The sequence below is a fragment of the Talpa europaea genome (assembly GCF_964194135.1).
Source record: "Talpa europaea genome assembly, chromosome: 3".
NCBI classification, from domain to species: domain Eukaryota; kingdom Metazoa; phylum Chordata; class Mammalia; order Eulipotyphla; family Talpidae; genus Talpa; species Talpa europaea.
In genome coordinates, this window is record NC_140069.1 from 134,771,325 (window position 1) to 134,787,189 (window position 15,865).

The 15,865-nt window shown below is 46.1% G+C and overlaps 1 protein-coding gene across 2 annotated transcripts in view; it reads left to right on the plus strand.

Annotated features, from left to right (window-relative positions):
• Positions 1–5,808, plus strand: part of KLHDC10 (kelch domain containing 10) — a gene marked incomplete at both ends in the record, with an annotated part of 44,235 nt that extends 38,427 nt beyond the window's left edge. For both annotated transcript variants that reach the window (XM_084230953.1, XM_084230954.1), the window contains 5 exons: positions 1,221–1,305; positions 2,100–2,166; positions 2,666–2,713; positions 4,527–4,666; positions 5,599–5,808. In XM_084230953.1, coding sequence (XP_084087079.1) covers positions 1,221–1,305; positions 2,100–2,166; positions 2,666–2,713; positions 4,527–4,666; positions 5,599–5,808 — 550 coding nt within the window. The remainder of the gene's footprint in view (positions 1–1,220; positions 1,306–2,099; positions 2,167–2,665; positions 2,714–4,526; positions 4,667–5,598) is intronic.
• Between the last annotated feature and the right edge of the window lie 10,057 nt (positions 5,809–15,865).

Consider the following 15,865-nt stretch of genomic DNA (forward strand, 5'->3'; position numbering starts at 1 on the left):
ACTTTTTAGTTTTTGATTTTCCTTCTTAACTTGCATATATTAGTATTCTTTGGCTTGTTTGCTCAAAGATAGATTTCCATGACAGGGCATAGTGCCATGCCCGTAGTGGTACTCAGTGATGTCAATTGGAGGGAAGGGAGGTAGGAAAGAAGAAAGGAAGGGGTAAGGGAGGGCGTACATTTTAAGTGCTCTGGTTAAATATTCAAACATCATGTGTTTTTCTCTCTGAGTTACCTTCTAGCAGCAGTCTTAAACCGTCACTTTTCCCCCTCATCTTAGAATTAAGCTCACTGAAAGGCTTAAAGAGATTTTTTCACATCCAGTTTTAAAAATTAAAAGTAAAATAGTTTTTATTTACTCTGGTTAGACTAATCTAATATCTCTTTGTTGCTGTTAAGCAAAAGGGTGTGTCGGTGCTCAAGAAGAATTTATCTTTCTTGTGGGATGTTAGTGGGCTGATTACTACAGAACTACCAGGAGAGGACTTGGGTGATGGACTGTTACTGGAATAATTTTGATGTAATTTATTTTATCAGCACCAGGGCCTTCAGGGAAAGGAGGAAATAGATTAAGTTTTCAAAGCATTTTCACATGGTTGCCTTTGAATCATTTTATGGACATATTATAAATTGTTTCAGCCTCTAGCTAGACTGCTTGGATAAAAGTTCTGGTAGGTGTTTCACATTATATTCACAGTTCGATGTAGCATAATTTTTCTGATATCTTTGTATCTGTTAAAGAAGTATCTTAATTTGAAAGCCCTTAGTCTAGGGCTTCTAATTCAATGTAGGCAGATAACTTTTTAAGACTAATAATTTCCACTCTTATACAAAGTTATCACCGAAAAAATTGTAGAAAATACAAATAAGCAAAATGAAAATATAAAATATAAACCCAGAGGTAACCGTGGTTAACCTTTTAGATGTATCTTTGTAGTCCTGTCTATGTATAATTGTATCTCTAAATGGGGGGAGGGGCTATAGTCTTATCTGCTCATACATAGCTGGTTTGTTCTTTTTCTTTCCAGTTAATTCTCAATATATTAATCATCCTCTAGGCCTATATTCTTACTGGTTGCATACTAACCCATTTCATATATTTTCTATAATAGTTTAACCAATAGTAATTTATTATAATGGTGTAATAAAAAGCCTTGCAACTCAGTCTTAAGTAGATCATTTTTCAATTAATTGTAAGTGGATTTCATTGTATATTTTCAGATACAGACATGAAATCGCACATGATGGGCAGAGGATTTACATCTTGGGAGGTGGTACTTCCTGGACAGCGTATTCCTTGAACAAGGTATATTTCAAAGAGAGAGAGAGAAGGCTAGAGAGGGGCATATTTCATACCAAGCAAGATAATTCTGTTACTCAGATTATTTAATTTTTGAGCAGGTTTTTCATCAACATCTTTGTTTGAGTTAACTCTTTATAATATAAAGCCAAATTTGGCACCCCAGTATGCTTTCCAGTTGCACTTACCATGCACTGAAACTACTTTGTGGATACTATCTGCTGTGTAAGCTAGGTGAGGAAAGTGACTAGTAAGAAGATACAATAGCTTGAATGGAGCAACTAATTAGAATTGGAACCAGGATTCTCAGAATGTCACGTCCCTCTTATCGTCAGTGCCGTGTATCTAAAAGAACAGGCATGTTTAGGGCTACATGTCATTAACTTTAGAAAGCTGAGCTCTGAAGGGCTTTTATTTATCCATCCCTGTGCCATTTCTAAACCCACATGTCATGGGAATTCTAGTTGAGGCTGCAGAGCTCCTGGTCTGCGTTGGATTGTTAATGGTGTTTTTTAAGTTTTGTCAAAACTGCATTCCTGCATTCACTTATCACACTCGCTTCTCTTCTATTATAAAACTGATACATGTTCAATTGCAGGAAATGGGGAAGTTACAAATATACAACTTTTTGAACTGCTTTATTTAATTTTTTGCCTTGTATGAGGATTAGGAAGGATCAGGGAAAAGAAGTCTTTTCAGCCAAAAAAATATGTTGGATAAGGCTATTGTTAAAAATTCAGTTTTCAGGCATGCTAAGATTCTTGGTGTGTGTGTGTTTTTTTTTTTTTTTTTTTTTTAAGATCCATGCATACAACCTTGAAACGAATGCCTGGGAGGAAATCGCAACAAAACCCCATGAAAAAATAGGTAAATTTAAAATATTCATTTATCTTTAAATGTATTTTCTACTTTCCCTTGTTTTAGAAGGGAAAAAGTAATTTTATTAAATTTTATAAGTAAATGATAACTGCTCTTGTATACCTAGTGCAGTTACTATTCTTCATCAGCAATTGAGCACTTTTGTTGGAGGTGTTGAATTCTGTGGAAGCAGGGAAATATGCGTGGGGTAAGAATAGGCCCTTAATCAGGATTCTCATGTCTCTTTGTGGGTCAGAGGGCTTGGTGACCGCTGCCCCCCACCATCCCATTTGGTTTTCCTGTCACCTTAACATTGTACAATTATTGGGAGACTTATGACTTTATTTTGGTATGAAATGGGATTAGAAAGACTAATTAATGTTTATTTAATGCAACAAAGGGACTGTCTTGATGGGATTCCTCTTACTATGTCTTTCACCATGTCATGCTAACGTTATCCCTGGTCTTTCTGTGAATGATGGAATTTCCACGTTTGTGTGTTCGGCAGGTTTTCCTGCAGCCCGAAGATGCCACAGTTGTGTTCAAATTAAAAATGGTAAGGATTCTCAATATTGTTCTTGTTCCATTTTTGTAAGTGTGCATGCTGAAAGAGTCTTATTTCTTAATGATGGCTTTTTAGGTGAGGCATAACTTAGGGAAGAGTCTATTTCTTGTCATATAAGCTTGAAAGGAAATCTTTGAAGTTACACCTGTTTCAGCAGTTTTCCCAAAGCACACCAGTATGGTGTTTGGGTTCCTTCAGTCACGAGAGAACTCAAAGATTGTCAATAAATAAGCTTAATCTTTCAGCCCCGTCCTCAGCCGATGTCATACAATACAGACCATGGTGGACAGTGTATTAAAACTGTAGTAACTCCATCAGAGTATTATTTCATAAAGTTTATTCTGTTCCCTGTCTGATGCCAAATAGAACTCTTAACTCAATCTTTGTTCATATTACAACAAAGGCATTGTATGACTTAAGAAAGCAGGTACAGCTGCTTTACTGCGATGAATGACTCCTCTGGATAATCTGTCTCTTAATTTACAGCTTATTTTATAGTTTGATATACCACCTTCAGTTTTTCCTGGGAGGAAGGTGTATGTAAATGAGTTTGATATGCTGTATCCTTTCTGCAGCTTAGTTCAGATTTAAGTAGAATGTGCTGCCATGACTAGCACGAGGGTCTTATGTTTCTGCTTTTTTGCCTAAAACTTACGGGTAATGGCATTGTGTTGGTTTCCCTCAATTGAGAATGGAACTGTACTTGAACCCTAGCCCCCCTAGTTTTTATTTTCATATCTTTCTGTCCACGACTGTATCTATTATGAAGATGTTGTTAAAGATGTTAGCAAGAAAAAAAGATTCTGTAATAGCAAACTTCGGATTAAGAATGTTTTTAAAACTTTCAGTGTATTTTGTAGTTTAGGTAAGTTTTGGCTTAAGTTTGATCTAGACTTGAATTAAGACGTCTATTCAGTTGATGCTTTTGAGACCAGGTACCAACACATGGAAATCTTAGTTCTGGCCATTTTATTGGAGGGACACAAAGCCTTGATTACAAATTGTCTAATTAGTTACAACAAATTTAATTTACAAAAACAAGCAAACACACCCTTTGATTTGGGGGTCATTTTGTTCCCCTCATTAAGAACTGAGTCTTCAGTCTGCCATCTTTTTGGTTGAAGAAAGGTGAAGAGCCTCTTATAATCCCAAACTGAGTATTGCAGGGCATGTTTCTCTTCAGGTTAAATGGACATAGGAGATATTTGTCTCTATGGGCAGATAAATATCCACCCTTTCCAGGACATTATTTAAAAGTTTCGCAAGCTGGAGGTCTGCAGATTTGTATTTTGTTTGGCTCATATGTGTGTGGAAATTTTTTGAATTAGTGGCTAACACTTAAAAATGAAAATGTGTCACTTTTTTCAAAATCCAGATTTCCAGCTTCTCTTGAACTATTGGAAAACCTGGTAGTTGCTGCTGTTCAGTCTGCATGGTGTCCATTAGTGGGAGCTGCACTTCCATCTCCCCCTTTAGAGCTTGTGCACCCCTGTTTGTTCCCCCACATCTCCTATTTGTTCACTTTCCCCAGACCTCCTTATTACTCACTTTCCATATATGCGTGGCATCTGTTGCTGTTTAAATTTGAGAATCTAGACATGAAGCCTCCAGAGAGACTTGCCTCTTGGGATCTAGCAAAGATTCTAAACAAACCAAGGGATGAGACGGCAGCATGGGGCACCACCCGCTCTTGTCCTCTGTGGCTTAGGGGGACCCACTGAGCTGGCCCCGCAATCCGCTGATATTGTGCGGTAGCTGTGACTCTTTTCCCTTGTGTGACCTTGGTGCTCTCTTTTCTTGATAGATGTGTTTATTTGTGGGGGCTATAATGGAGAAGTGATCCTTGGGGATATCTGGAAGCTGAATCTACAGACTTTCCAGTGGGTGAAGCTCCCAGCTACCATGCCAGAGCCTGTTTATTTCCACTGTGCGGCTGTGACACCAGTAAGTTTTTATTTTCATATCTTTCTGTCCACGACTGCATCTGATATTGAAGATGTTGTTTGGGAGGTTAGCAAGAAAAAAAGATTCTGTAATAGCAAACTTTGGATTAAGAATGTGTTTTTAAAACTTCCTTTCAAAGCTAACCCTTGCTCTGAGAAAAGGGGAAAGAAACTCTTGTAGACAAGTTTAAAAGGGCAGCGCAGGGCCTCCTCGGTGGCGCAGTGGTTGAGCGCTGGGTTGCGAAGCTGCCCGCAGCCTCTGCAGCGCCGGTTCGATCCCTGGCTGCTCCCCGGCCACCGGAGAGGGTCCCACGTGGCGCGCAGACCTCTCCTGCCGCCCGCTGCTCCCCTCAGCAGTGTACTTCGGTCCTTCTGCCTGCTCTGCTCCCCGCTCTGGCTCTGGTGAATTCTCTCACCCTCCTGCGCTTCTGACTGTACCCAGTGCTTGTATAAACAAATAAATAAATAAATAAATAAATATTTAAAAAAAATAAAAATAAAAATGAAAGGGCAGCGCAGATGTCAGAGAATTGCTGCATGTAGCACTCAGGCTCTGCTAGTGATAGCAAAGCTTCTTCCCGGAGGCCAGGACAGTTTTACCCCCAGGATGCCATATTATCGGAGATTCCACTAGTTTCTTGAAGGCAAAGGACTTTATTTCCATCTTTGTGTTGTCAGTATTTGGCACAACAGATACTTCATTTAGTCTTAGTGTTTGGTGAAGTAAAAAAAATAAAAAATTTTCCCTTTAGTAACTCATTGTTGTTTAAACCCTTTTTAATCTCTGTACGCTGATGGGATCATTGAGAAATGTTTAGTTGCACCTCATCTCAATTCAACCTGCTGTGCATCTTTTTGCTGAGTCCTTAGCTTAAGAACCTGTTTCTCTCTCCCCTTTGAATTTGTCCTCTTTTGATTGCCATCTGTTCACAGGCCGGTTGCATGTACATTCATGGAGGAGTGGTGAACATCCACGAAAACAAACGGACTGGGTCATTGTTTAAGATCTGGCTGGTGGTACCTAGCCTGCTGGAACTGGCATGGGAGAAGCTGCTTGCGGCCTTCCCTAACCTGGCAAACCTCTCCCGAACACAGCTTCTGCACCTTGGACTCACACAGGGACTCATCGAGCGCTTGAAATGAGGATTTCTGGACTGTTCATTAATACTGGAAATGTTAATTTAAAGAGACTCCTTTATTTATGGGCAGTATAGAATGTGCTACAAAGAGGATTGGTTACCCTGATCAAGGCCTTATTCAGAAAATACATCAGATGCCTTTCTGTAAATTGGTTTTAAGTTTATGGAAATCTCACTTTCTCTTGTGCTTCTTTCTTTGCTTCTCTCCCTCTTGCCCCAATACACATACTCACTACCCTTCTCCTTGACGGAGTTGAGGGAAAGTCTGAAAGTATCTTAATAATGTTATGAATCAAGTTAAGAGAAAGAATTTTGTAAAGGGACTCTGAACATACGATCATGTCAGCCATTGCTCTGCAGAGTAAAACAACATTAACAACAAAAATAAAAATAAAATAATTTTTAATCCAGAAATTTTGGGGCTAGAACAAGAAGGCTAACCTTGAGACTTCTGCAGGTTATGTAAACAGATGTTTAACTGTTCTCAGAGTACATCAAACTGAGTAGCTGAACCCACTGGCAGTGATGGTGGACATCTTGCAGTCCCCTGCCTTTGGAGGAAAGTCAAACAGCACAGCAGCTCCTGATTAGTGATTTCTTTCCCCACGGTGCCAGCAAGGTTAGAGTTGGCTTGTCAAAAGACGTGTGTGTGTGTTGTAGTTGTGCTTTTTATTGTTGCTCTTAGAAATTATGACACCGAGTACACTTCAAATCAAGAAACTTTTGGTGGTCAAAGTTTTTCATTCTGGCAGTTTTGAAGTTCTCTTACACTTATTGCTGGCTTCAAGTATCTCTTTGACTTCTTCTTGGGGAATCATGTACCCTAAATGTGTGGTGTAGTGTCATGGGGCATACGCATAAGCTCGTGAGAAGTCAGGGAGGAGCAGGGCAGAGAAGGCATGTGCCCTCTGGGTCTGTTAGCTTGGCTTCTGCTCTGGGCTCTGAGCTTTGATCTCATGTCAGCCATTTCCATTTCAGTACTTGTTTCTTTCCTAACTCTGGGCCATGCATCTGCCATTTTCTCAGGCAGTGGGTTTTGTCACTAGAAAGCCACCTTGCCCTTGATTTTTCTCTTAGCTTATTGCCGCATTTTCTATCTGCTTTCATGTGGATGTGCTGTGATAACTGTCTAGTAATCAAATAAAAAAGTCTTGGAGAAAAAGCCACAGGCCATCCTTCCTGAAGAACTTGGTATATCATTTTAGAAACTAGCCTGAGAAAGGAATAAAACTGAGTATCACCTTTTTGCTGTGAAATTTTAGTTCTAGTTAGGTTTGTTCTAATTCTGAAGGAGAAATGACTGAAATGTTTACTTGCTTTGCCATCAGGCTGCCAGAGTAGTTGAGCACGTCACTAAGATGCCAGCCCTTGGATGTCCTGGGGTGCATGGGAGGTGCTGGAGGCAGACAAGAGGGCACAGTACTGGTTGTCCTGCTGGCTACCTCATGACAGGAGACCCAGACAGGAGATTTAGGACATATTTTTCCTTTAAGTGCCTCTTTTTCACATAGCTTTTAAAGTCACTCTTCTTTTTCCTTCATCCCAGAGTGATCTCTAGCTCATGTGTGGATTTAAAACCAACTCTGCATGATAACTAAAAAGTCACCACACCATGTTCAGTTCTAGAAAAGAAACAGACACTGCGGCCTCTAGACCTGGACTCCCAATTACCAGGCTTTATTATAACAACCCGTCCATTTTGGGTTGAGTTTAGGGAGCCTAGATTTTGCAAAACCTGTAATAACCATCCATCTATGAGTTTGGGTCCTTTTGGGGGAGGGCATGGCAGAAAGGCAGCCTAAGGAGCAACTCCTCCAGAGGGCCCACCCTGTCTCGCCCCAAGAAGGCTGTTCGAGTTTGGGTCCCATTGCAGGGCTTGCTCCAGCAAGGCTCCTTCCAGAGCACGTCAGTCTGAGCAGCTCTATTCAAAACAAAATTTTGCTGTATGACTCCAGCTTGATCTCCAGATGCTCGATGGAGAGATCCCAGAACTGAAAAAGTCATGCTGTCTAGGGTGGCAAGCAGATCTTTGTCATGGATCTATATGGGGACCAAAGATGGAATGCTCAGCCTGGGTGCTTACATGTCCATGGTCCTTGGGCTATAAGCAGGTGTCCAGTTCTGCTGCAGCAAGAGCGGGAACATGAGTCTGGTCCAATCCACACTTGAGGCATCCTTTTGTTTTAAATCTTTTCTAAGGGCAGTCTTTTTTGAGGTAGACATTGGAGGCCTGACATCCAAGACCTGGCATGTGAAGGTTTCATAAAAGTACACATCCTTGGTCTAAAGCGCCTTGTTTTAATCTAACACTAGTGAAAACGAGGGAGTATGACCAGCCCTGCGTGCTGTCACGCCACACATGCGCACGTGTTCTGGATGCCCAATGAGACCGTGTGTATGATGACTTCAATGTAGATGATGAGACTTTTATCTAAGGGGTCACCAGGCATTTAGTGTACCTATAACCAGCACTCTGAATTCCTGACACTTACTTGACTTAGGAAAATGTTACGCCTGCTGCTTCTCTGCCTCTTTGAGGTACTCCCAGCCATCCTACTGCAGTCCTATGAATTTAAGTGCAATATATAGAATCACATATGGATATATACAGATTATATATAGGGTGTGGCTAGAAAACAGGTAGACTACTTTTTTGTATCTGTCTTGGGGAAGCCAGTGCTTTAGAATCCAGTTATACCAAGAAATTTATGATGTGATTGACTGGTTTCAGCCAACTCTGGATAAAGCTGGATTTTAAGTTCTTGAAGACTTACTGTTCCTTGGGTTTCTCAGAGTTGAGACTTTTTCCCCAATCATCTTTGTACTTGCTCACGTTTGCTTATCTCCCTACGTTCCTTCGCCCTGGAACAAGGATGTCTACCTGTAAGGAGTTTCCTAAATGAAGAATTAAAAGCTAATATTTAATACTATCAGTTTTCCCATGTATATACTAATTTATCTTTACTAAATGCTTTACTAAATGATGAAAACAAGGCTTTCTTCATTTAATGAAGTATTTTTCACATGCTGGAAAAATCTATGAACAAACATAGAATAGACTGAAATGTTAGCTCTTCTTCAGGGGCCAAATTGAAACCCTTCCCACTGGCAGAATCTTCTTTTTTTTTTTTTTTTTTTTTAATTTTAGGGTCCTAGTGACATGACATAAAATTTTGCTCTAGACTATTCATATTGATTGCATAGCTAGATTTTAATGTATAATAAAAAAATAAACACTTACGCAAAGGTGTATTAACAGTGACCTTTGGTGATCCAGAGTAGCAAGAGAGTAAAGCACAGATAATTGAAATCCATAAATAATCAGTGCTTCAATTTTTCTATCAAACAATTGATTCATTTACAGTTGTTCTTCCTCCCTCCTGTTTTCCCATAAGCCCGTCCTCTTCAGTGGTGTGGGATTAATGAGTAATTAGGAATGGAAGAGGAGGATCGAAGTAACCAGCAAACATACACGCAGCCCCGGTGGCAATAATTGGTCCGCCGATGACCACTGTTGAGAGCTGAAGTGAGGAGCCGTGGGGTAGACGTTACTCTCCGCTCTTCTGCTTCAGCAGAGTCTCCGGCCCTGAGTTCTAGGCTGTCCTTCCTGCCACCACCAAAGAACTCTTAGCGCCTCTGGGAAGAAAAGCTGTGTATGACGCAGAGGAAACCCCATCATTTCAACACATTTCTTTGGCTCTTGACAAATACTTGCTTTTCCTCTGTTCTTGCAGGAGCCCGACTTTTCCCTTTGGAAGTACCTTTTTCTCGCCACGTAGCTTGGCATATGGGAGAGGTTGTCCTCTAAGACTTTGTTGGTCTTCATTCTGTAAAGCCAGTTTGTTTTTCTGTGGTCCTACGGATGTTTTGAAAGTGGCACAGGTTACTGAACTGTCTGTCTGCCAGCATTCTGCTGTAGCACAAAGCCATTCGCCTGATTCTTCATTGTTCTGCCATGAGCTCCAGGATTGGGGGGGGGGCAGAATTTATGGTCCTGTGAGCATTAAACTCCCCCAAACTGGTTATATTAGCATCAGTTCCTTTGGTTTCCCAAATACCCCGAGATTCTAGGAGTGCTGGCAGGGCCTGCGGTGGGCGGGCTGGAGTCCGTAGTCTCCCTGCACGTCGCCCTGGAGCATGCCCAGCCCTGCAGCGTTTCCCTTCCCAGCCTGTTAGATTCAGCAGAAAGCAACTTCTTCTTTCGTCTGGTGTTATGAAAAGAAATTCTGAGTTGTGCTTCAGAAGTGGTACCAGCTTTTTGGTATCATTCTCGTGATCGCTTTTTTTTTTTTTTCCCCCCACATTTTAGACGTTTTTTAAAGGCCCTGCTTAGTCAGTGTACAGGGTGAGTCAGAGGCAGTTTCACCAAGCTGTAGTAATTGCTGTTTTCCTAGTTGCACATTTAGAATACAAAGGAGGCATCAGAGACAAACTGTCTTTCTCAAAAGCACTTCCTTGTACACAGAGTCTGAGCAGGGACAGTTCCAGGCATCTCCCTGTAAGACACCTGCCAGTGAGGATTTTGCTGGAAGAACCTAAGCAAGAAAGGGAAACCTCTCTCACATGCAGTCTGAGGGGTGAGACTGGGCTGGGCTCTTGGTACAGGGTATGCTTAGGCCACACACGATGCTTGCCTTACTTTAAAGCTATTTGCCACAGTCCTGTTAAATAGTGTGGACGTCCTTTTGCAGTCTGGTGTGCATGCCATATGATCGGGACAGCTTCTCCACCGCACCTGGTTTCCTACCAGCAAGTAGGAGATATAGTGAATACCCTAAAATGTCCAATCTGTATTTATGTACCTTGTCAGTGTTTTGCTGTCAGTTTTCTAAAACAATCTGATCAATAAATCTTACCCAAATCTATTCGTTCCAGGCCACCTTGATTGTGTGATTTGTGTGTGTATGTGAGCTCCCCTTATATGACCAAAGCTTCAGCTCCCTCACCCCACCCCTGCCACAGTGTCTGCCTTTCTGTCGTAGCTGTGAGTCATCCGCCTTCCACCCCTACCACTGAGGGCCCCTCCTCACCATCTGGATTCCTGGACACACAGTAGTCCCCTCATCAGGACCCTGCTCCCCCAGGAGGACATCAGCAAAGGAGTGGCTGTGGGGCAGGTCACACTCCCTTTCGCTGCTCTGTCCTGTAGATCCCCTGAACCAGCACTAGGTAAGGTGTATGGGCAGAGCTTTGAAGTGAACTCAAGTTTCTGTCTGATTTGGTTCTTAGATAAGGCCCCTATCAGCTTGGAGGAAGGTGGTACAATGACTTAGTTGGTTTGGGTGGTTTCATTCTTTCAGGTACAGGAACAAAATTCTAGTTTTCTTTTCCTTAAAACATGCTGCTGTCATGTGGCTTAAATGAACAGACATGTATAAAATGCACAGGATGAAGCCAGGCACTTCGTCAAGGTATTCACCGGCGCTGCTCTTTGTGGTTAACGGGACAGAAAAGAAACCACAGTCACTCAAGGTTTGTGTGTGGTTTTTATCCTGTTGCCCAACTTTTTTTTCTCACCATCCTGTCCCTTCACGAAATCAGGTAAGACCATGATTCCAGGCCAGATACTTATTCTGTCATACACTCCACAGTTGAGTGAAAGGTTTCTGAGCAAAGCAGCCTGGCTGATCCGCCCAAGTGGCACAGGGCCCGGGCCTGGCCACGCCTCTCAGGTGCACAAGTAAGGCGCTTTCTCAGATTCTCAAATACAAAAAAAGTGTGTGAGCTCCTCTCCAGCAGGCAGCGCAACAGGAGGCCCTGGGCAGCTCACACAGGAAGGAAGGTGCACAGCATGACTGCAGGAGGGACGGGAAGCAGCCGGGTCAGAAGCACGGCTGGGAGGAGAGAAGGCCAGAGACAGATGGGGACGCTGGCCACTAACTATTTCAGGACGCCGCAGCAGAGCAAGAGCGCTTGAGCAGCATCACAAATGGCAACTGTGGAAAGAAGAGAAAGCAATCTGCCCCCTTGGAGAGAACAGACTGGTCAGTTCATCCTTCTTGAAACTTCCACCGAAGGCTAAGGCTACTCTCACCAGGACTTTCAAGGGTTTTGACAAAATCTTCCCCAGCCCAATATAAGGGGGCAAAACTTACTTGCTCTGCTGGCTGCAAAGAAAAGGGCAGCCGTGCCCGCAACTCCAGGGGCCATGGTCAGCAGCGGCAGTGGGTGGTTAAGCAGACTATCTTCCCACCCTCGCCCTCGCCCTCACCTCCCAGGCTGGGCAGGCTCCTGGCTGTGCAGAAAGCATCATGGGGCTACAGCCACGGAGGTGCCGGGTCCTGGAGTGAGGGCCCAGGAGCTGGACGCCTGGTGCACACAGCACTGGCTGGCAAAGTGTGTTCCTCCCACTGCAGCAGGATGGCCTGGCACTGGCATTCAGGGTGGGAGAGCCCTACTGGGGAGCCCAACTCCCCCTTAGCAGGGAGGGGAGGGCTCCACCTGCCTGCCCCCCAGAGAGGTGGGGCGGCCAGCTGGGGGCACTTACTACCCGAGGGCCCAGTGTGCTGTGCATCTGGTATACCCGAGCACCCCCTTGCTGTCAGCGAAGCTGTGGTCTGGGGAGGAGCAAGAGGCTAATGTGAGGAATTCTGACACTTCCCCTTGAAGAGTTTGGGAAAGCCTCTCAGAGGACGCGGTGAATGTGCAGGGGGAGCTACAATGGAAAGTGTGTGTGCCTGAGGAGGAACGCTATTCCATCAGGGATGTGGCATTCCGGACAGGAACAAAACCCAGCTCCCATTGTCTCCTGGAAGCAGAAGCAGCCACGTGGCAGGAGCAAGAGGAGCCCCAGGGGAGGAGAGAGCTGGGAGGATGAGGAAGGGAGACAAGCCACACAGATCAGGAAGAGCTGGGCAGGTGGTCTGACTTTTATTCTAAGAGCAGTGGGAAGCTCGAAACCAGAGAACAGACACCCCTGCGGGCTGCTGCAGAGAGCAAGTGGGGAGCAGGAAGCAGGGCCCCCAGAAGACCTGGTGGTCAGGGCGCAGGGCAGGCTGGCCATCAGCTCCCACCACTCCTCACCCGCAGCAGGTCGTCCCATCCCTGCAGGGGCCTAGAAATCTGGGGCCACAGCAAGGAAAGCCTTGCTGGCTCAGCAGGGTAGGAGGAGGGCGGGAGTGGCTCATCTGAGTGGCTTCTCAGGGAGGGGGCCTCACGAATGCTGCTCCGGACCCCCGAGCCTGGCTCCACAGCCCACCACGCCTAGCCAGAGAGGCTCAGGAGGGGAGGGGGAGCCTCCCTGAACCGGAATGATCTGGTTTAGAGCAGCTGGCTGCCCCTCCTCCCTCTCTCCTTCAGTGACTGGCTGGTTTTTGCCGCAGCCCCTGACCAAGGTAAACAGCTAGAAGGGAGGCAGGAAGGACGCTCTGTTGCCATGGCAACCCAGAGGGCCGTAGCCTGAGCTCGCTGGGATGGGTGAGTGTGACCCAGGGGGAAGAAAGGACTCACTAGAAAAGCAACAGGGAGGAAGCCCCTCCACACACAGGTGGGGGCCACGAGGTGGGCCTGGCTGCGGGGAGGGGAGCAGAGCCCCCTTAGTGGAGTGGCAGATGAACAGGAGGGTGGGACACAGAAAATGCAGCCACACACGCTGTTGCGACAACTGTCTTCCCAGAGCTTAGTCCTCACACCCACAGAGCAGGAAACAGAGATGCCAGCGCCCTCAGGGCTCCCCAGCCCCTCACCTGGCCGGCCCTTTCCAGAAGCCCTTTCTTGGGGCACTTAGTCCTGGGGTAGCCATCGGCCAAAAGAGAGGTTTTGTCTGAATCACCGACTTTGGGTGGCCTTCCTCCTTCAGACCCCTGGAAGGCGGACCCCTCAATGTGGCTCCTGGAGGGGGCGGCTGGAAAGTCGAGTGGGATAGATAACAGAATGACCCTTGCCCATAGGTGTGGAGGTCAGTCAGGGTGGCGCCCCCCCACCACCACGCCACTGGGGTCTTCTCTCAGGAGCAACCATAGGGCATCAGAAAACTCTTGTGCTTTCAAGTCTTTGTACTGGGTTCCTCAGAAGCTCATCCCATCAGAGACGGGCCCAGCAGCTCCCACGAGAGGCCTTTCTCTCCTTGTTTGACCCTCACCTGTGGTGCTGCAAGGAGAGAGCACCTGGGACAGAGGGCGGGGTGTGCTAAGCGTCCTGTCCCCAAAAAGCATAAAGAACCTGGGACAGCTCAGCCCAGAGAGCAGCGGGGTGGCTGCCCTTGGTGGAAGCTGCAGAGAGGTGGCCCCAAACCTCAGTGGCCCCAGTCCTGTGGGGAATCCAGGTGTTGGGACTTCAGGACCCAGGACTTCCCAGCCCTGGGCTCACCCACGTGCTCAGCCCACACCCTCCATCTGTTGGATGCTGTTGTCTACCCGGGAGAGGCCTTCAGCAAAGAACCCAGGGGTGGGAGGCACGATCAGGAACAGTGCAGAGACACGCTTTTCCTTCGCAAAACATCCAGAAATGCCAAGTTTGCTCAGTTTTTTCCACGGCCCGTGGTTGCCCAAAGTCCTCAGACCTTCAATCCTGCCACTGTTCCTGACACTCTATTCCAGCAGCCGCGCCTTCTTGCCTCCACGCCCCGTCTCAGCCCCTGGCCCTCGAAGGCTCCTCCTCCAGTGTCCACAAAGCCTCAATCTCACCTCCTTTTGTTCTCCTCACATGTCACCTTCTGGATGAGGCAGAGCCAGAGCAAGGATGGTGTGAGCGAGGCACTGGGCCCACTGTTTTACCAGGCCCCAGGGGCCCCAACCACCTTTAAAGATTCCTTCTATGCCACAACCCTGACTGCATGATTGAAGCCGCCCTCATTATGGGGTGGGGGCAGGGAGCACAGCTGAGCTATTGCCCTCCACCCTGCTTTGCCCAGTGGATTGCTGGGGGTGGGTGGGAATGAGGCTGTGCTCTGGGAGCTTCAAACCCCAAGGGGACCTGCTGGGAGGCCTCCACCACTGACAGACTCAGCTGATGCATAGGATCGAGGTGTGGGGGTAGCAGGCGCAGGGGGTGCAGGAGCACCTCTTAGAGCCACACTAGCCTCCCAGTCGGGGCTCATTGACGTCAGCAGCCCAGCGTGTCCCTCTCTGCTTCATGAGGCCTCATGAGGCTCCTCTCATCGGTGCAAAGCCCCCTGTAGCTAACTGGCAGCAGTAGGTTCTAACAATCCGTCAGTCAAAGCCCCCACTTGCAGCGTGAGTCACCTTCAATTTCCTGCCTGCCTGCCTCTTTCCTGATTGACCTGATCAATTCAGGACAGCTTTTATTGCTTTTGGCAAAAAACTGCCGTGAAGATTTACAGAGCCAAAAGCTGCTACAATGTAATCTTCAGAGTAATTTACACAGTGAGTTTCAAAGATGAAAAGTTAGCATTTCAGAGGTAATTTCATAAAAAGGATTATCAGATTAATCACTGTGTCAAGTTAATAGTGGTGTCTAAAATAATTAATTAGCTTTCTTGGAGTCAGCAATGCAAAGAGGGACTCTAAAAGGTGTAAAAATAGCTGTGTCAGACAGTCAGTCTGTTTTGGGTGATAGATCTGGGGAGAGTTCTTGTTGGAATTCCTCTGGTGGAATGTCTGGGTGGGTTCCATGCCACAGAGACAAGAGAAGAAAGTGGAAAACTGTGAGAGCACTCAAGTCTCCCCAGGATCTTTGGGATGGGTCTGGAGGGAGCTTGCCCGCCCCCCTGACGAAGCTGACGTACCCACCGCACGCCGAATTGTCCAGTGACACCTGGAGAAAGCGCGACCAGGCTGCGCTGACAGGCGGCCCTGGTGGACAGCCAGGTGTGAGCTGCCGCCTGTGTGTGAAATTACCTGCAAGGGCGCCGAGAGGGAATGAAATCAATTCAGGCTGGACTAGTTACAAACACGTCTGGAAGGCTCTGCGGCCGCGTCGCACTCAATCAGCCACCCGGTGCTGGGGCCAGGCTGTGCCCTCGGTGGGTGTTAATGGGTCCTGTCGTGTCCCTTCCAAAAAGATGGGCTGCCGTCCGAACCCTGGTACATCAGAATGTGACCTCATTTGGGGGAAAGGTTTCCATAGGGATCATCAAATCAAAGTGGTTAGGATGGGACCTA